Source organism: Astatotilapia calliptera, chromosome 6 (genome assembly GCF_964374335.1).
Source record: "Astatotilapia calliptera chromosome 6, fAstCal68.1, whole genome shotgun sequence".
In the NCBI taxonomy this organism is placed as follows: domain Eukaryota; kingdom Metazoa; phylum Chordata; class Actinopteri; order Cichliformes; family Cichlidae; genus Astatotilapia; species Astatotilapia calliptera.
This window is the reverse complement of record NC_137427.1, coordinates 395,715-416,486: the sequence shown is the minus strand read 5'-3', so window position 1 is coordinate 416,486 and position 20,772 is coordinate 395,715. Positions and strand designations below refer to the sequence as shown.

Sequence of the window (20,772 nt, the reverse complement as noted above, 5' to 3'; positions counted from 1 at the left end):
AGGCTGAAATGACGGAGCAGATCCACCACTGAAAACTCGGCGTCCAGGTGAACAGAATTAAAAGTGTGAAAAGGTGTACACTGCACCCGTTTTAAACAACAACACACCTGATGTCATCATCAGGCTGAAACCAGCGTCGCTCGCTGTAACGATGACTTCAGCAGAAACTGTGGGCGTGTTCCTCACTGAGATACGTGACCATGATCGGAGCTGTTCCACCTCTCCAAACTCCATGGAAAGGAGCTTTAGTGCTCCCTTTAGAGTAGGATACACCAAAGCATCCTTGATGAAAGGAGAGGAGAAAACGCCATCCCATCCGACCATTCATGAAAAACATAACCAAAGCAGAGCAGATCATGTAAACGTTCATCATAACGTTCCATTTTCCATTTCAGCCATAAGGTGCTGATGTATTTCTAGTTTTTATCAGCAGCTGAACCCTGAACGTCACACTGCTGGAATACAAACTACTTCCTGTTGAGTGGTTCCTGCATGAAGAGCGTTCATTAGTAATGACTTTTGTTGTGTTACAGTCTGTTTACTTCAGGTCAGCTGGGATCAGTGATGATGGAGGAATTTTACAGGGAACGACCTCCACAGCAGGAAGATATAAGAACATGATATGGATTTCATTTTATAGTTGTATTGTAATTTATATACAGAAATGCAGCCAGTTGGCTTCAGTAAGAATCAGCAGAGAGAATATGTGACTCAAAAACACAGAAGAGCCTACTAACCAAAATAATGCAGTGTGAGCTCATGTTCAGGAGAATCAGTCTGATAGAAGAAATACTTCTGAGCACCGTGCAAAGGTCTCAGGATTAGGACTTGGGTGGAGCTCCGATTTATCCCGAGGAGAGCTGCATCATGGGGCAGGGATAGCTCAGTAGGTAGAGTGGTTGCCCCATGATCGGAAGGTCGGGGGTTCGATTCCCCTTAACAGCTACCCTGAGGTACCCCTGAGCAAGGTACCGTCCCTACACACTGCTCCCCGGGCGCCCAATGGCTGCCCACTGCTTCACTGAGTGAATGGGTTAAATGCAGAGAGCAATTTCCCCACGGGGACCAATAAAGTACAATAATAATAATAATCATTACAAACTGAACTCTGTTACTATGGTTACTGTGGCACATGCATGAATGTGTGCAGCCCTTAGTTTGAATAGCACAGGGCAATATTGAGACAATGTGACGCACTGGCAGATTTCGTGCAGTTTGCAGTAACCTGTGTGTGACAGAGTTTGAAGCGACGTTTAAAATTCTCTCCTGGGAGTGAAGCAAACACGTGCATAAGGCCCAAAGTGCTGCTGTTCACAGCTGTCAGCACAGACTCTGTTTGTCTCTGTGAGGCAGTAAATCGGACCCAAATGTTCCTCCGGCTTTAAAATTCCCGCCTCTGTGGTGAAGGATATTTACACAGGCTGTTCTCGTTCATATGACCTCCACCAAACAATAGAACACGCTGAGACAGAGGACGATGCACGTTTGTAGTTTCAACACGGCGGACATCCTCACACCGTCAAGGAGAGAGAGTGTGAGGTCGTTCCACTTCTCTTTTCCTAAGTCCTCAGCAGGAGGTGAGGAAAGGAGACAGATGTATGGTGAGGTAACACGTTCCTGCTGTATTTTACTTGCATCTATTTGAAGGAGTGAACGTAAACACAAATATTGTTATTTTATATGCAGGAAATAGGTTTAAATGTTAAACACATTTCTTCAAGTCAAAGACCGTTGAATATAATGTAATTTTTCCTTGATGCATAAAGTTAAAAGATTAAAACTAATAAAACAAGTTTTAAAAAGAGACTTTAAATATTTAATGATTGAAATAAATCACAAAAATCAACTCTTGATTTTATCTATAACTTTTGTTCTATTTTCAGTTTTTTTCACCCACATGCAGGTCACAGAAACAGCACTGCACGAACAGCCAATCACACATGGTACAGGACAGGGAGGACACGCCCCCTCTCCACAGCAGCAGGGATGATTATGCATGATGTCAGTAGTTACTATGATGTCATCACATTGCATCTCACACTGTAGAACAAGATGCATCATAACAGAAGAAATAAAAGAAATATAAAAACTAAAGCAACAAATATAAAGAATATGAAGAATAAAATATAAACAAAATAAAATGTAAAAACAAATAAACAAAAATATTAAAAACTGAAAATGTATTTTTAAAAGTTCTGATAAATTGAAAATGATGACATTTGATGTCCAAGCAGCAAAGTGATACATAAATCCAGGTCAACTTTTGTTTCATCACGAACACAGACGGTCGGCGTCCTGAGGGGGGCGCTGTGCCAAGGGTTCATTTTCTGAGTAACGTCTGTTAAACCTGCTGCTGTCAATAAAGTTTCTGCGTGTCACCATCAGCAGGTTCATAAAACACCATTGGATGCCACGCTGACTCATTAACATCAAACAGGAAAACAAGAAAGAAGTTTTGGCTCTCTGACGAGTCACTTCCTGTCTGGCGCACTCTTCCTCCTCCTTAGTCGGACCACTCCTGGTCCTCAGGCTCAGACTCCTCTTCTGATTCGCTGTATTCCACGGCAATACGTCGTGACAAGATGGTGGCAACGTCGTTTCCTGTCGGCTCTCGTTTCTTGGCCTCTTCCTGCTCGCGCTGCTCCTGAACCTTCCTCAGCTGGATCCCTGCAGACACGAGACATTGCATCAACACGCAGGACCACACCAATCCACACCAGATCACACACACATCTGTCGGACCACACCCACCAGGTCACCCTGGCCACACCCGCCCACACCAGACGAGCATCACCCAGTGACCACCTCTATAATCTGTGAACTGTCTGCGTCCTGACTGACCTCTGCGGATAGCGGCGAGGAGGTCACTGCGGGCGTCATTCATTGGCACGTTCAGTCCTGCGGCTAGCTTCCTGCCATCCGCCGCCGGGGGCACCGGGGGCGCAGCAGCAGAGGAGGGAGCTTGGCTGCTAGGACGGGAGGGGATGTAGTTAGCTGGGGGTAGTGGTGGAGGGGAGGGGCTATAGGGGTGGGGCTGGGCAGCAGTGCCACCTGTGGATAGAAAAGAGCAGGAGCTCCTGATTTCACGTGGACATGCAAAAGCGCCATCAGAAACCAAAAAATAGCTGGGTGCTTGTTACCTTGGTTACCAGGCACAGCTGCAGGGTGCAATGGTGTTGCCATAGCAGCAATGTGGATGGAGCTGTTTGGAAACACCACCTGTCCTGCTGATGGCATGAGAGGTGGAGGCGGCGGAGGGGCCGGAGGGATTTGATGATCACTGAGGAGGGATGGAGGTTAAAGGTCAAACATGTATATGTGCATAATGATAGTGATTATAATTTGAAGTGTGTGTTTACTTGGCTTCCTTTGCCATGTTGGAACGTGCTCCGTTCTGATTGGCTGGACCAGTGAGCAGCTGTGGGCGATGCTGATGCTGATGCGGCTGGTTGCGGCCCAGAGAGTGCTGGCGAGCGGTTGCCGCGGATACTGCGGAGGTGGGTCTGAGGGCACGGTCCAATGACTGAGTTTGCCCAGACCCACTGGTCGCCATGTCAGCATGATCTTTTCTATCATGCCCATCGTGGTGAGGACTGGCCGGGAAGGAGAGGTCATCTGACATCCCTGACCTTTGGGGGAGGAGTTAAAGTTCTGATGTCAGCTTATTGGACTGGGAAGTAGGTGTGAACATGCAGGTGTTTACCTGTCGGGTGACACTGAGCCGTCAGATGTATGGTGAGGTGATGGCGTGACTCGAGCATCTGGGCGGAGCTCCTTGTCATAAGCCATCAGGTTCCACTCCTGCCGCCGGTTTCGCGCTTTCCGGACCTTCCCAAGAGAAACAGTAATGACAAGTAATGAGATTTAATGAAAGTTCACAAACTTATCAAAACATGCGACTTAACAAGTTTTAACCAAACACAAATTACTTCACCTTCTTCACCTCCCGCCCTGAGGACTCCTCCACATGTCTCTGCTCCTAGAAATAAATGACCAGTTAAAGCAGCACCTTATTTTCACATACATGGATGGATGATCGTGGTTGGATGCATGGATGATGGATGGATGATCATGGTTGGATGCATGGATGATCGTGGTTGGATGCATGGATAGATGGATGATCGTGGTTGGATGCGTGGATAGATGGATGGAAGATCGTGGTTGGATGCGTGGATAGATGGATGTCGTGGTTGGATGCATGGATAGATGGATGGATGATTGTGGTTGGATGCATGGATAGATGGATGGATGATCGTGGTTGGATGCGTGGATAGATGGATTATCGTGGTTGGATGCGTGGATAGATGGATGATCGTGGTTGGATGCGTGGCTAGATGGATGGATGATCGTGGTTGGGCGCGTGGATAGATGGATGGATGATCGTGGTTGGGTGCGTGGCTAGATGGATGGATGATCGTGGTTGGATGCGTGGATGGATGGATGATTGTGGTTGGATGCATGGATAGATGGATGGATGATCGTGGTTGGATGCGTGGATAGATGGATTATCGTGGTTGGATGCGTGGATAGATGGATGATCGTGGTTGGGTGCGTGGCTAGATGGATGGATGATCGTGGTTGGATGCGTGGATAGATGGATTGATGATCGTGGTTGGATGCGTGGATAGATGGATGGATGATCGTGGTTGGATGCATGGATAGATGGATGGATGATCGTGGTTGGATGCGTGGATAGATGGATGGATGATCGTGGTTGGATGCGTGGATAGATGGATGATCGTGGTTGGATGCGTGGATAGATGGATGATCGTGGTTGGATGCGTGGATAGATGGATGGATGATCGTGGTTGGATGCGTGGATAGATGGATGATCGTGGTTGGATGCGTGGATAGATGGATGATCGTGGTTGGATGCGTGGATAGATAGATGGATGATCGTGGTTGGATGCGTGGATAGATGGATGATCGTGGTTGGATGCGTGGATAGATGGATGATCGTGGTTGGATGCGTGGATAGATGGATGATCGTGGTTGGATGCGTGGATAGATGGATGGATGATCGTGGTTGGATGCGTGGATAGATGGATGGATGATCGTGGTTGGATGCGTGGATAGATGGATGATCGTGGTTGGATGCGTGGATAGATGGATGGATGATCGTGGTTGGATGCGTGGATAGATGGATGGATGATCGTGGTTGGATGCGTGGATAGATGGATGATCGTGGTTGGATGCGTGGATAGATGGATGATCATGGTTGGATGCGTGGATAGATGGATGATCGTGGTTGGATGCGTGGATAGATGGATGATCGTGGTTGGATGCGTGGATAGATGGATGATCGTGGTTGGATGCGTGGATAGATGGATGATCGTGGTTGGATGCGTGGATAGATGGATGATCGTGGTTGGATGCGTGGATAGATGGATGATCGTGGTTGGATGCGTGGATAGATGGATGGATGATCGTGGTTGGATGCGTGGATAGATGGATGGATGATCGTGGTTGGATGCGTGGATAGATGGATGATCGTGGTTGGATGCGTGGATAGATGGATGGATGATCGTGGTTGGATGCGTGGATAGATGGATGATCGTGGTTGGATGCGTGGATAGATGGATGATCATGGTTGGATGCGTGGATAGATGGATGATCGTGGTTGGATGCGTGGATAGATGGATGATCGTGGTTGGATGCGTGGATAGATGGATGATCGTGGTTGGATGCGTGGATAGATGGATGATCGTGGTTGGATGCGTGGATAGATGGATGGATGAACCTTCTGCCGTCTCTTCTCCTTGCGTTTGTTCTCGGTGGCCTGCAGCATCTTTTCCTTCCACAGGTTGAAGAAGTACGATGGGTCGGTGTAGAACTTCAGACCAGCCTTCTTGTCGTCCCTGCAGACACAACAACAAAAACTCTGAGTTTAAATTACCTGCAAGTAATTTAAACTCTTCCGCCTACAACCTGCAGGACATTGTGGGCGGAGTTTAAACTAACCTGTAGGCTGTCAGGATGTTGAGGGGTGGTGGCTTGTCACAGCGTTGGTACATCTCCAGCGCTGGATTAGGGATGGAGCTCCGTGACACCACCTGCTGGTCCTGAATGGTACTGCTTCTAAAAGCTTTCCGCATATTGATGTCCTGCAGCGAGACTGGAAGCACACGGAAGAGATACAGAATCTATAAACAGGTGGAGGCGCTGGATGGTCACATGATCTGAGGGCAGTGATTCTCACCAACCTTCCTCCACGGTGGAATCCAGCTGAGTGACCTTCACAGCCAGCAGGTCCACTCTCTCCTGCAGGCTGTTCATTCTCAGGTAGAAGCTGTTAGCCTCTGTGAACAGCTCGCCAAAAATGTCCTCCGCATGGCGACCTGCATGCCATCATCAGGAAGTAAGACATGTTATTACTACGCCGTGGACCGAGTGAGCTCACACAGACTTCTATCCACAGAAAACGACCCTAATTCAAATTCAAATTCAAATTTTATTTGTCACGTACACAGTCATACACAGTACGATATGTAGTGAAATGCTTGGACAACTGCTCGTGACCTAAAGAAAACAAAAAAGGAAAAGGCTATGAATAAGATAGGAAATAAATATGAAAAATTAAAAAGGGTAAATTTAACTAGGAAGGAATAAAATATAAATTAAGGTTAAAAATGAAATAACTGTACAACACAAATTAGAATGAAGGGTAAATTTAACTGGGAAGAATAAGATAAAATATATAAATTAAAGTTGAAAATAAAATAACTGTACAACAAAATACACAATATAGAACTATATAAGAATGTATGAAGAAATATAAATAAATATATACACAATAACAGCAGCTGTACAAGTATTAACCGGAAATGAAGAATATAGTGACCAGTGTTGTGCAAAACCAAAGTCCAGAAAGTCCAGTGTGTGTGTAAGAACCATATGTGTGGGTCAGTACTGTGTGGTGGTGTGATTGAGAGACCGTATCGCCTGCGGGAAGAAGCTCCTCCTCAGTCTCTCTGTGTTGGTCTAAAGGTCAATTCTAACGAGCGACCGGGAGCTGTTCCTGCACCCATGCTCCCGTTAAGCAGAGCCACTCATAATGATTACGGCTTTGATTTTAATCTGATTTTATGAAGTTGAGCTCAGTTTTCTGGGAACACAAACATTCACCACGAGCTTCTGTCAGTGACAGGATGAATGTGTACACCTGCACACAGGTAACGCTCACACACAACTGACAGTCAAGGTTTTGAGAGGAGGTGTTTGTGTGTGTTTGGACTCCCACACCTGGGCTGTAGGCGGAGCTTCACTCCACGTATTTTTAGCATGTGATGAGAGCGATTCCTGCTTCAGTATGACCACAAAAATAAACTTCCTGTTTTATTCAGTCAGACTGAGACCAGAGGAGTCCTCTCCTACTGGGTCTCAGAGATCTACTGCCATCTTTATTTACAGTCTGTGATACTGGGTTCTCTGTTTTTACCTGGCTGCACTAAGCTGATTGGTTAGCTGTGGCTTAGGTTACTAACAGAAGCAAAATGAACAGAAAAGGTTTGAGCATCGATGGTGTCTCACTGCAGGAATGATCTCATCACATGATTTGCATTGAATAAACTTTATTAAACTGTAAATGCAGAGTGCATGGAGGTTAGCTGAAGCATCGGAAACCTTCAGCTCGTCCCCTCATCGAGAACCAGAGTTACAACGATAACCGAAACTTACTGAGTCCTCCCAGCTGTTTGATGACCGCAGCCAGCGTGCTGTTGGTGACGCACTCCAGCTCACTGGCGACCCCATCAGGCAGAGAGCCGCGGCACAGGTACCGAGGCTCGATGATTCGCTTCACCAGCGGCATGGCTCACCTGGAGACAGAGAGACGGATCACTTCCTGTTTCTCTCTCATTTAAACGCTGACGCTCCTTTGAAAAACTAGTTCATGCATTTATTACTTCCAGGCTGGACGACTGTAATTCATTATTATCTGGAAGTCCTAAAAACTCCCTGAAAAGCCTTCAGCTGATCCAAAATGCTGCAGCAAGAGTCCTGACAGGGACTAGAAAGAGAGAGCAGATTTCTCCTGTTTTGGCTTCCCTTCACTGGATTAAATAATCAGGCCCCATCTGATCTTAATGACCTTGTAGTACCATGTCACCCTATTAGAGCACTTCGCTCTCGCTCTGCAGGCCTACTTGTTGTTCCTAGAGTATTTAAAAGTAGAATGGGAGGCAGAGCCTTCAGTTTTCAGGCCCCTCTTCTGTGGAACCAGCTTCCAGTTTGGATTCAGGAGACAGACACTATCTCTACTTTCAAGATTAGGCTTCAAACTTTCCTTTTTGCTAAAGCATATAGTTAGGGCTGGACCAGGTGACCCTGAATCCTCCCTTAGTTATGCTGCAATAGACGTAGGCTGCCGGGGATTCCCATGATGCACTGGGTGTTTCTTCTTCACTCACTATGTGTTAACAGACCTCTCTGCATTGAATCATATCTGTTATTAATCTCTGTCTCTCTTCCACAGCATGTCTTTATCCTGTCTTCCTTCTCTCACCAAAACTGGCCGCATGTTTACATGTTGACACAGTTTCTTCCCCCAGGTCGTCAGACTCCTGAACACTCAGTGACTGGAATGACACACACACCTTCGCACATGTTACTACCAAGCACTTATCTGCAGTATCTCACACACATCTATAGACACCAAGTTACTTTTTGCACAACGATCAGTATTTTGCACATTTCTTGTCTTGTATCTGTCTTGTCTCGTTTTGTTGCACTTTAAGTCCTGTGTTCATCAGTTATATGTCATATGTAACACCAGGGTGTCGGAGGAACACTGTCTCGTTCCACTCTGCACTGTACCACTGCACATGGTTGGAATGACAATAAGAGCCACTTGACTTTAACAGTTCCTCTTAGGATCCAACATCATTTAAGATAAATCACAACAGCGCAGCCTCAAAAACTGTTTGATGCTTCCAACCAAAACAACACAAAACACATATAAGGTACACATAAGGTAACAAACACAGGGCGCCGTATGATTGTGGAGTTTTACTATGAGTCTTTACAGTATGAAGCAGCTTGAGGTGACTATTGTTAGGATTTAATGCTCTATAAATAAAATGAATTCATTCAACTTCAGACTCTGCTGATAAATACTGATCAAAACTATGAGATCAGATCAAATCAGTGAGTTCCTACTAAAGCTGGGCAACCACTGCGATTTTTTCAGTAGCGTTATTCAGCTCCTGCTCAAACTATACAATTGACTCGCAGGGGTTAGAAGTTGGTAGGTCACGATGCAGGTCTATACGGCCTGACGCTCTGATGCGACCTGAGTGCTCACACTGTGCGTCCATAACATGAAGGTAATCTGTGATTGAGCAGCAACGTAAATCCAACCATTTTCACGGTTGTTGTGGTCGTGATGATTTTGTGAGGCCACATGGAAAAGGCTCGGATGAGCGAAAGTTCTACAAGTGCCTCCATCGCTTGTGTCCAGATCACACGCTGCACTGCTGTGCTTCTCAAGGTTCAAGGTTCAAGGTTCTTTATTTGTCACATGCATAGTTATACAAGTATAACACACAGTTAAATGTAGCCTGACACGCTCCTCGACATGTGCAAAAAAATTGGGGGGGGGTGTAGAGGAAAAACATTATATACACACATATATATATATACATACATATAGTATATACACTGGGTGAATGTGCAGTAGTAGCAGCAAGCAGGTGAATTCTGTACATTAATATGAATAGACATCTGACTATTTTACAGGATAGACAATATAAACATATTTAAAATTAAAGGAATTGAAATGTACATTGTGCCTTGGTTTAGTGTCTGGAAGAGTCCTGTCTCAGTCAATTATAGATGATGTGAGAGGGCGGGTGTGTGTGTTTAGGGCACGGATGGCTTGGGGATAGAAGCTCCTCTTGAGTCTCTCTGTCCTTGCCCGTCTTTTTCACCGACGTTTATGTGTTTGCGCGTGCGCAGTGTGAGAAGCTGCGGTGACACCCTCACGACGGTCGTGAGGTGATGATTGGGAGCTGGTCGTGAGGTGTTAATCGCATCTCGTTAACCCACGTATACTACATGACGCACGATGAAGGCCAAAATCGGGCCGATCACCAAAACGGTCGCACGACTCAAAAATCGTCTCAAAATGGGCCAAAAATCGCAGAGTGTGAGCCCAGCTAGTACAGCAGCTCCTCTCATGTACAACAACAGGTGATTACAGTCATGCACCATGACATCACTGCCTGACCTCTGACCCCCAGCTGTGCTGAGTTCTCACCGGGAAACTGCTCAGATTACACCTTCATCACCCTCATCATCATCCTCAGTAACCGACAGTGATTGATTGGCTGCCGGTCCTCAGTGGTGCAGAGGAATCTGTGTGTGTGTGTGTGTGTGTGTGTGTGTGTGTGTGTGTGTGTGTGTGTGTGTGAATGCTATCTCAGAGGCAGCGCCATGGAAACAGCACATTATGCTCTGCTGCCCACAGACAGCACCATGGTTACTGTTGCTAGGAGACAGTGGGAGGTCGTGCATCCCTTCACACAGCCATGAATAGAATGTAATCAGATTACTGTAACTACCATCTGCTGTTTCTAAAGCTGTACGATAGATACCTGTTAATCAGTGACAGCCAATCAGAGTCCTTCCTGGATTGTCTGTTACTACAGACTGATGTCATTTAACTGCTCCAACAGCACAAACACAGTCCAGAGGTCCAGTTCAGGTGAAGCTATCTGTCAGTCAGAGAGGCCACGCCCCTAATGATGCAAACTTGAAGCTTTAATTTTAACAGTTGAGTTATAAAAACATCCTCGTGTGTGTGTGTGTGTGTGTGTGCGTGTGTGCGCGCGCGCGGTTCCTCCAGCCTCGAGTCTGGACTACACTTCCCAGGAGTCCACTCAGGCGAGAGTGATGTCAATTTCATCATCAGCTGATCTACTCCAGAACTCCTGTCGGAGAACCACGTGACCCACAGAACCCCCTGCTGTCTGCAGATATCTCAAGACTCATGACGTCATGTCTCACAGGTGCACTTGCAGTTACGCGCACACTTGCAGAAATGAGTGCGTGACCAAATGCAGTGTGTGTGTGTGCTGATCAATAGCCGATGACGTCAGGGTCGGATATTATCACCATCATCTTCCTCAAAAACAGACGGTGTTTGATTGGCTCCTATCGTCAGTAGCGTGGATAGTGTGTTTGTGTGTGCGTGTCAGAGAGACCCTCACCCACGCGGATCGATCATGGTAACGCTTTCAAACCGATAGGACGGATCGATCAGACTCACCGGGCTCTGGCGGTTCCACTCCGGTTCGTTCCACTGAAGCTGCCTCGTCACAGAGCAGCGCGCGGCGGACTCCTCATCCTCCTCCGACCGGGATGAAGGCTGGAGAGGCGGGGGCGGGGCTGGACCCGGCTTCTGTCCGCAGTCACGGAGCTGCAGCGCCGCCTGCTGACTGCGCGCTGTGACACGTTTACCACAAATCCGCGTGAACGTGCACACCTGCGCACGGAGGTAACGAGCTTGTGTGTGTGTGTGTTTGATTTTTGCTGCAGACTCACACTGAAGCCTGGACTGTGATTAGCGGTCAGACTGAGGCTGATCATGTGACAGCCTCATCTCGGCCCCCTCCCACACAGCCTTAATTGGTCAGTTCATTCTGACCAGCAGTCGGGAGACGTGTGTCCGAACTCTGAGTGCTCTTTGACTCCACAGGAAGCACACCCACCCACACCCGCCTACCATCATCCAGCAGGTATGCAGCTGCTCTGTGTGAGCTCATGCTCCTGTGAGTCTCCATCAGAGGAGCCGTAGATGATCGCTTTGTCCTCCACCTGTGGAGGCTCTCTGAGCTGAACTCTCCCCTCCTTCAGCTCAGAGACCCTCAGCCTCTGTGAGAGCAGCTTTCTGCTCCCGTCATCACACTACTCCACCCCATTGAGACGACTCCAGCTGGAGACCCACGCTCCACAGGATTCAAGCCTCAAATCATTTCCTGCGTGTCCTCTACGACTTCCTGTCCAGTGCCTGGACAGAGAACGGCCAACATTCAAAAAACGACACTTTTGTTTGCTCCTAAAAAACTTTATTGAAACATGTGACTCAATCAAATTCACACTGAGTGGTTATCAAAACTGAGACTTTATATAAAACATCATCAGGGTTTTATGGGCTCTTCCTCTCCTCGTGGTCACACACAGGTGTCTAACGCTAACCTCCACTCCTCGCTCACCAAACAGAACGGTGCGAGCACTCGATGGGGCGGAGTCTCTATAGACCAGACTTAACGAGGATCGATATTTCAGTCGTCCATCAGAGTCTCTCGCATTCAAAGCCAGAACTGGTCTCAGAGGGGCGGGGCATGTCGATGTAGAACACCTCCTTGTTGACGGGTGGCGGCGTGGATGGCGGACTCACTGCCCCCGAGTCCTGGGTCAGGGCCTCGTGGGGATGGTTCACTAACGAGTACTTCTTTTCAGGCCGGCTCAGATGAACTTTGAATCTGGCCCCGCCTCCTGTGGCAAGACGACCGTCAACCTTGGGTTTGAAACGCTTCAGCTTGACGGTGTCTTTGGCGTCACGCGTGCACGGCAGCAGGACCGCCACGTCTTTGCGGAATTTGGAGCTGAGACCAAAGTAGATGAGCGGGTTGTAGAAACTGGCAGATTTGGCAAAGAGGCGGGTGAAGATGCTGGTGAGGTTGGGCACGTGGAAACCCCAGGCGGACCACATGGACACCACGGCGTACGGCGACCAGGCCAGGATAAAGGCTGTGCAGATCACTATGGAAACCTGCAGAGACAGAGAAAGTGATCGAACTTCCCGAACGGCACTCTGGTGGGCAGGAGATGACAGCGACAAACACTCACGACGGTCACGTCTCTCTCGATCTTCCGCTGGCGGTCGGTCAGGTCTCCCTCGGCCGACAGCGCGTTGCCTCGCTTCACCGTGTTGATGATGGACACGTAGCAGAACAGCATGACGAGCACGGGGATGAAGAAGCAGCACACAAAGATGGAGACGATGTAGGACTTGTAGACGCTCGAGTAGTTTGCCTTGGCCCAGTCAATCTCACAGGTCCCATAGCCGCGATCTGCACAGACGACAGACACTGTCACTAAAGGAAGGCCTTCCACTGCTCACTTCCTGTTCTATAAGGGCGCAGCGGACCCCTGACAGACCAATCAGCACGCGGCAGCAGGACACTGGTGTTTTATGGTCCCTGCTTTATCTGAGCCTCATTCACTCTAACGCACCGCCCTGGAGAGACCTGCAGCCACTTCCTGTACTGTGAGGGGGTCAGGGGTCAGAGGTCAGGGTATTCTTGCCTGTGTAGCTGCCCCAGCCGAGCAGCGGCGCCCCGGACCAGAATCCAGCTGCGATCCAGATGAGCGACAGACACACGAACACACTGGTCCTGGTGATGTGATGCGCTGAAACACACACACTCACTCAGGTGACATGGTAATAACATGTTAACACTATGATGGTGAACACCTGATGGGCGGACCTCTGACCTCGGCTTGGGTGGCATCCTTTGATGTAGCGTGTGATGCTGATCACGGTCAGCGTGTAGATGCTGCTCAGACCGAACACCAGCGTGAAGAACCCGTCCACCTGCGTGAGAACACATCACAGGTGAGCCCGTCACGTCCCACCACAGGCTGAGTCTGAGCTGGGACGTCAGTACCTGGCAGGTCCAGATGGAGGAGATGAGGTAGCCGCTGTCCTGGAAGACGTTGAAGATCTCGATGATTCCTCTGGAGTATCCGAACACGGAGATGCTGGCGTCTGAGACGGCGAGGTTATAGGTCAGGTAGTCGGTGGGCAGCAGCGAGGCTCTCTGCCTGTAGAGGACGAAGAGGACGATGCTGTTCCCGAACCAGGACATCCATCCTGGAAACACACAGGTGCATACAGGTACTTCAGTGTGTACAGTAAGTACACAGTGTACACACAGTACTACACAGGAGCAGCTGAGGGTAATCCAGCAGGTCACTACTAAGAACACTTAAAGTGCAGCTGATGTCCAGCAGACAGGTGAGAGCGACACCTGCTCTGTTACCCACAGCCAGAGAAGCTCATCAAAGCTGCTGCAGCTGAGAGTGCTGCTGTGCCCACAGCATGATCAGAGTATTGATCGCTGATCACTGACAGACTGAAGCCAAATAACATCACACAGATGCAGGACACAACGATGACACAGCACATGTGTCTGTGTGTGTGTCTGTGTGTATCTGTGTGTGTGTTTGTCTGTGTGTCTGATTGTGTGTGTGTCTGTGTGTATCTGTGTGTGTGTGTGTCTGTGAGTCTGTGTGTGTGTGTGTGTCTGTTTGTTTTTGTCTGTATGTGTGTCTGATTGTGTGTGTGTGAGTCTGTGTGTGTGTGAGTCTGTGTCTGTGTGTCTGTGAGTCTGTGTGTGTGTGTGTCTGTGTGTGTGAGTCTGTGTCTGTGTGTCTGATTGTGTGTGTGTGTGTCTGTGAGTCTGTGTGTGTGTGTGTCTGTGTGTGTGAGTCTGTGTGTCTGTTTGTTTTTGTCTGTATGTGTGTCTGATTGTGTGTGTGTGTGAATGTGTGTGAGTCTGTGTGTGTGAGTCTGTGTCTGTGTGTCTGATTGTGTGTGTGTGTGTCTGTGAGTCTGTGTCTGTGTGTCTGATTGTGTGTGTGTGTGTCTGTGTGTCTGTGAGTCTGTGTGTGTGTCTGTTTGTTTTTGTCTGTATGTGTGTCTGATTGTGTGTGTGTGTGAATGTGTGCGTGCGCGCTCACCCAGCAGCAGTAGGTAGACTCCTATGATGGTCTCCCCCTGGTCAGTCAGGGGGGGATCTCGCCCCCCTCCCAGGATGAAGCTGTGGTTCCTCCAGGGGGGGCCGCCGGCTGCAGCGCCGCTGAGCGACATGTTGCGTGTGGCGTGTAAATGGCGTGTGTTCTGCAAGTACCGCCGGACTCTGCAGCTAATCTGAGGTGAGATTACAGGCTGATCCTGGTTCAGCACTAGTGACTCCAAAGCAGCACCCAGCAGGCCCCAGCTCACTGATTGGCTGAAGGAGTGATGATGTAATAAACTCATTAAAGGATTCAGACTGATCTCTGCTGATGTATTGATCTGACTTCAGTCTGGAAAGTAACTCAGTACGTTTAGTGTACTGTGAAGTACTCCTTTGAGGTACTTTCACTTTAGTACTGAGAAATCTGGACGCTGCATGAAAACAGACATTTCATCACAGGTGACGGGGGCGGAGCCATGAACAGTCTGATGAAATCTGATGGTTTTTATTTCAATTTCTTTTTTCATGTTGTTCTTTTTCATCTTTTATTATTTCCCATGTTTGTGTTTTTTCTTTATAACTTTTCATTTTACTACTCTAGAACATCATTCAGATTTCATGTTACTGAGGTCACGGTTTGACCCCACAGTCAAAGGTCAAAGTTCAGATGGTTTAGCTCTCTCTCATTCTCTGGGCTGGAATTTTATGTATTTGAGTCTGAATAGAGAGCACCATCATGAGGACCTGAGCGCTCTCACGGGGCGTTGCATGTTATCGGGATGTTTGGTTTAGGTTGCTGAGCATGTTCTTTCAGTTTTTCCTGCCGTGGAGCAGGTCATTCCTCCATGTTCCTCGTGTCATATATAAAAGCAGGTGTAACGCTGCGACCCGACACTCGAATCTAATCTATGAAATCTTTTCACTTTTTTATTTGTGTTATTGATTATTGTCATATTGGCACAGCTGGGCTTCCACAGTCGTCCTCCTATCTCCACGTGCTGCAGCTGTTCAGGCTGGAGGTGTGCAGGAAGAAGGATGACCATATAAGGAGAGGCGGGGCCATAAAAGGAAACGCGTTCTTTATATGGAGAAAGGTGTCCCGGTCGTACAGCCCAGAACTGCGTATCATTGCGCACAAGCTTCGGTAAGTTCGCACCTGTCCGCACCAGACCATAAAGACTCCCTACCCCGACACTTCCGGTGAGAGGTAAGGCGATTCCGAGCCGCGGGGTGGCTGCAGTGGCTGTGAAGTGCCGGACTACCTGTCAGAGCGGACGGATATCTGCGGAAGCTGCCCGTCATTTCCTTATGTGGAGCGGAGTGAGCCGTGGGGGGCCGGGCCTCGCTGCTCTGTGAAAACAACTTCACAACTTTTTCTAATTTCTGATCGATCCGGATCGATTTCCTGCGGAAAGTGTGCCCGGCGGCTTCCCCTCACGGCCCGCGGGCTCCCGGAGCTTTCTAACGGACTCACCGGGCGACCTGTCGCTGTAGAGCCGCTGAGCGCTTAGCCTAGCCCCGTTAGCCACGCAGCTAGCGGTGCGGCTAGTCGACCCCGACCCGGCGCGGAGCTCCGAGCCCCGCCGAGGGTCTCTCCGGCGCACCCGGAGGATCCATCTTCCGGGCCCGGTGGGAGGGACGCTGATAAGGATGCTGGCGGGCAGCGGGGCCGAGATGGGCTCCAGAACCTTACCTGGACGCATGAGCAGCACAGACACAGCCGGACCGGAACCGGACACGGCCCGGGAGACTGGCGAGGGGGCGCCGGAGGACCGGGACTACAGCGCCGAGGGGGCGTTCAGCGGCTCCGACCAGGACTCGGACTCCGCGGAGGACGATGACACGGGGGGCCTGGGTGGGGACCGGAGGGGCGTGAAGCGGGAGAGGAGCGAGCGGGAGGTCGGGCATCAGGCGGCGCAGAGCTCCGGAGGCCTCAGCGGGGCGTACAGTGGTCTGAGGCCCGGGGCGGCGGGGGTGAAGCCCGGCAAGAAGACCCGAGGCAGGGTGAAGATCAAGATGGAGTTCATAGACAACAAGCTGCGGAGGTACACCACCTTCAGCAAGAGGAAGACCGGCATCATGAAGAAGGTGAGAGGCAGCAGGGGTCAGAGGTCAGCTGTGGGTTTACTCTGACATTGAAATTTTCACGTTTCGTCTCAATCTAAGCTTCTAAAATCCAAAAGTATATGAAAGCTTCACCTGCCACAGAGCACAGGTGTATCATCACCCTGTTCTCACCTGCAGAGCTTCACCTGGAGGCTCGGGAGCAGGTGGAGGCTAAAAAGGGTGACGTTGTACCAGCTCAGGTCTGCAGGTGTGTCTGAGCGTTCAGTAAGGTTCTTTAGGAGCGTCTCACCTGTAGACAGGTGAAGTTTGGCTGGAGCCAGCAGGGTGCAGCAGGTAGAATCAGTCAATAAAAATCAAAGTAGAATACAGTAGAGCTCAGTGAGTAAAACTCAATAAATACAGATGAGCCACTGTCTCTGCTTTCAGCTCAGTTTATCTGACAGGTGAGGTTAGTGGTACAGCATCAGTCAGCTGTTCACTCCAGGAACTGCACCATGTCTGCAGGTGTGTTTAGACCAATAGCGTGTTCACCTGTTGTACCTGCTCCCCCACCCAGGCGTACGAGCTGTCCACGCTCACAGGTACGCAGGTGTTGCTGCTTGTTGCCAGCGAGACGGGCCACGTGTACACCTTCGCCACGAGGAAGCTGCAGCCGATGATCACGTCAGAGACGGGGAAAGCTCTGATCCAGACCTGCCTGAACTCGCCAGACTCGCCGCCGCGCTCCGACCCCTCCTCCGACCAGAGGATGAGCGCCACGGGCTTCGAGGAGACCGACCTCAGCTATCAGGTGTCAGAAGCTGACGGCTGCTCCGAGGCTGCCAAGGTAGCGTCCAGGTGCTGTTACTTAAATGTCGGGATCAGCGCTTTTAGCCCCGCTCCTTAAATACAGATGTCGTGTGTCTGCAGGATCTGGTCAAACCGGCCTTCAGCCTGGCCAGCTCCTCCTCCTCCTCCACATCCTGCTCCTCTTCATCCTCAGCGTCCCTGCAGGTGCAGACCAGCGCCCCCACCTGGCAGCCGCCGTCCTCGACCGCCAATGGGACGCTGCTGAAGACATCAGCCGGGGTGGTGCTTCCTGGAGGCTTTACTTTGATGTCAGGTAGGTGGGCGGAGTCAACTGCTGACACAAGGCTCGTGTTTGTGTTGTTTCTTAGCTGGCAGGTAAAAGTAAACATTTCAATGGCCACCAGAGCACCTGCTGGTCTTTCACCTGTCCACACACTTTTGGCTTTCCTGCTGCTTTTATTCAGCTAATCTGTCTCTGGACTCACCCCTTGACCTGTCTGCAGGTGGCTCGCTGCCTCCGGGTGCACACACCATCCCCCTCAGCCAGCTGCAGGGCCAGTCTTTGGCCATCCAGGGCCCCGTGGCCCCAGGCCCCACCCCCACGCTGCATGCTCCACCCACACAGCCAGCTACGTTGCTGCGGCTTCCTGCAACCGTGTCGCTGTCAGGTCAGCACACTGCTACGCCGTCCTCCTGTCAATCGGTGCGTTTTCCTTAGCTTGCCTGCCAACAGGTGAATGTTAGCTCCGCCCTCTTTGTGTCATCAGGACCTGGAGTCTCTCAGCAGCTGCAGACAATCCAAGTACAGACCAGCAGCCAGCAGGCAACCGCCAATCACAGCAGCTCTGACATGCAGAGCCCCGCCTCCTCCACAGGTATGAACACAAAGACACGTTCCGTAACGGGTTAACGTAGCATCGCCAACCTGACCATCTTCCTCTCTCTGCAGCAAGTCTTCCCGTCTCCATCGTCTCCTCCCCTTCCTCCTCCTCTTCCTCGGTAGCAGGTCACATGATGTACCCAGGCAGTCACACGGTGATGTATGCCGCACCAACGCCCTCGCTGGGCGACGGCAGCCTCACAGTCCTCAACACCTTCTCTCCAGCAGGCCACACCCAGTCACATGACCCAGGTGACCGACTGTTAATATTTGCTGAAATGAAAACGTTTTCAGAAAAACCACAAACTCTTTTCTTCTTTCAGCCGCCGTGCCGCAGGTCTTCCTCACCTCTCTTCCTCCAGGCACCACTCAGATCCCAGTTTCTGCAGTCCAGCTGCACCCGGTACCACAACACGCCAACTGCACACCAACTGCACATGACACATTAATGACACATTCACGCACATCCCTGCAGGCGGCCGTTAACATCGAGCCAAGTCAGTTTTACTTGTAAAGCACGTTTAAAAGACATCGAGTGTCGGCAGCGTGCTGAACAGGGAGACAATGTAACCAAACACGAGATAAACGAGGTCAAAAGATTACAAAACGTTTATGTACACACAAGTATGTGAATGTTTGTAAACATGGCTGCGCTCACTGCAGTGACACTTTGTTTGTTTGTTTGTTTGTTTGTTTAGATGGTCATCAGTCAACAGAGCAGCAACAACCTGACCGAGCTGCAGGTCGTCAGTCTGGACGTCCACCAATCAAAAGACGACTGAGATGAACGCAGATGATTAGTTTCCTCCTTTGTTGCGACGGTTTGATGGACTTCGTGTTTACGTGTTTGTGTTGATCATGTAAACAAAAACATGTCGTCATCAGTTGGTACTTCCTGGAACGCCGACCCGATGTCCAGGTCAATGTAGTGATGATGTCACTCTGCCAGGCGTCTTTCATTTGAGATGAAGAAAGTGCCAAAAGTGTGCGGACGCTCGTTTGTGTGGCGGTATCGCGCGCGGTGACACACGGACAGCAGGAACACCAGGAGCATCACTTCCTGTATGGACCTTTCAAAGTAAAACCTGGATCTGTATTCTCTGAACGTTCATCTTTGATTTGCAGAAATGTGAAAATGATTTCAGTTGTTATTAAAATGTTTCATGTGAACGGCTGAGGATTAATAATCATTTCGTTCTATGGCGAGCTGACCCTCCAACAGACAGACACGACCAATACGACACACGAAGAAGAAGCAATGACGGGCAGGTAAGAGTGAGAGCAGTTAAGAAAGTGCTTCTGCTCAAATTTATAGTTTTTACACAAACAACCAATCATATTCACCCGTCAGCGGTGAAAGGATGAGGTCACATGGGGGCGGGGTGGACTTTGACGTTTGTGAAAGAAGCGATGTGGGAGTTCTTACCACAGGTGCATCCAGGATGCCGCCAGTATTTGTAAGCTAGTTTGCATTTAGCAGTGATTGGTGGACGACTGTCAGCTGACCTGGAACCTGCACAATGACATGAGTTCAGCAAAGCCAAGATTGTCTTATCCTGACATCATCATCAGGAGCAGCGGCCTGCACTACCATGTATCCAGCTACCCTACACTCTGTACCACAAAGGTGCTTCCCTTCTCACCGGGGTAAGTTGCCATGGTAACCCATGATGCGAACAGGTTAGGTTCGAGGAAGGCCTGAGGTCTGTTTCGCTGACGAGCAGCATCGATTATAACACAGCTTTATTGGCAGCACACAGATTTGCAGCAGTGTTATTGTTCTGTGCACACTAACATCTGATCCTGCTGCACAGACTGAGCCCAGGTTTGACTTCAGCAGTGAGTCTGCAGCTCGACCATCACGTGCAGCGTGTGGAACCAAAGATCTCAGATGTGGACTCATCAGCCTAAAGCACAGATGGTCTAATGTCCACTCCTTGTGTTTTTTGGTCCAAACAAATCTGTTCTGCTTGTTGCATTTCCTTAGTCGTGGTTTTTCAGCGGCTATTTGACCGTAAAGGCCTGATTCACACAGTCTCCTCTGAACATGTAGAGATGTGTCTGCTGCTGGAGCTCTGTGTGGCATTTATCTGGGCTCTGATCTGAGCTGCTGTTAACTTGTGATTTCTGAGGCTGGTGACTCGGATGAATGTGTCCTCAGCAGCAGAGGGACTCTTGGTCTTCCTTTCCTGGGGCGTCCTCATGTGAGACAGTTTCATCGTAGTCTTGATGGTTTCTGTGACTGCACTTGGGGACACATTCAAAGTTTTAGCAATTTTCCAGACTGACTGA

General features: G+C 49.5%; 3 protein-coding genes across 4 annotated transcripts; 1 reads left to right on the top strand and 2 right to left on the bottom strand.

Moving 5' to 3' along the window:
* Positions 1-1,793: 1,793 nt before the first annotated feature.
* LOC113023511 (actin-binding protein WASF3-like) lies at positions 1,794-11,544 on the bottom strand. Its single transcript, XM_026169577.2, has 11 exons — positions 11,267-11,544; positions 7,678-7,817; positions 6,204-6,338; positions 5,962-6,115; positions 5,741-5,858; positions 3,935-3,979; positions 3,704-3,828; positions 3,360-3,629; positions 3,141-3,280; positions 2,842-3,051; positions 1,794-2,667 (listed from the first exon to the last, which is right to left on the bottom strand). The coding sequence occupies exons 2-11, from the start codon at positions 7,808-7,810 to the stop codon at positions 2,504-2,506; spliced, it is 1,494 nt and encodes a 497-aa protein (XP_026025362.1). The 5' UTR covers positions 7,811-7,817; positions 11,267-11,544; the 3' UTR covers positions 1,794-2,503.
* A 499-nt stretch (positions 11,545-12,043) lies between these two features.
* Positions 12,044-15,178, bottom strand: LOC113023513 (opsin-5-like). The gene is made up of 6 exons (XM_026169580.2): positions 14,746-15,178; positions 13,671-13,876; positions 13,498-13,597; positions 13,309-13,413; positions 12,850-13,073; positions 12,044-12,772 (listed from the first exon to the last, which is right to left on the bottom strand). The coding sequence occupies exons 1-6, from the start codon at positions 15,044-15,046 to the stop codon at positions 12,293-12,295; spliced, it is 1,416 nt and encodes a 471-aa protein (XP_026025365.1). The 5' UTR covers positions 15,047-15,178; the 3' UTR covers positions 12,044-12,292.
* An 898-nt stretch (positions 15,179-16,076) lies between these two features.
* Positions 16,077-19,650, top strand: LOC113023510 (serum response factor-like). Of its 2 annotated transcripts, XM_026169575.2 has the most exons (8): positions 16,077-16,832; positions 17,368-17,637; positions 17,721-17,913; positions 18,104-18,268; positions 18,368-18,475; positions 18,550-18,732; positions 18,804-18,883; positions 19,179-19,650. In XM_026169575.2, the coding sequence occupies exons 1-8, from the start codon at positions 16,395-16,397 to the stop codon at positions 19,260-19,262; spliced, it is 1,521 nt and encodes a 506-aa protein (XP_026025360.1). In that variant the 5' UTR covers positions 16,077-16,394; the 3' UTR covers positions 19,263-19,650. The 2 variants fall into 2 exon arrangements, with proteins under 2 accessions (XP_026025360.1, XP_080158364.1); XM_080302238.1 differs by lacking the exon at positions 18,104-18,268.
* Positions 19,651-20,772: the final 1,122 nt, after the last annotated feature.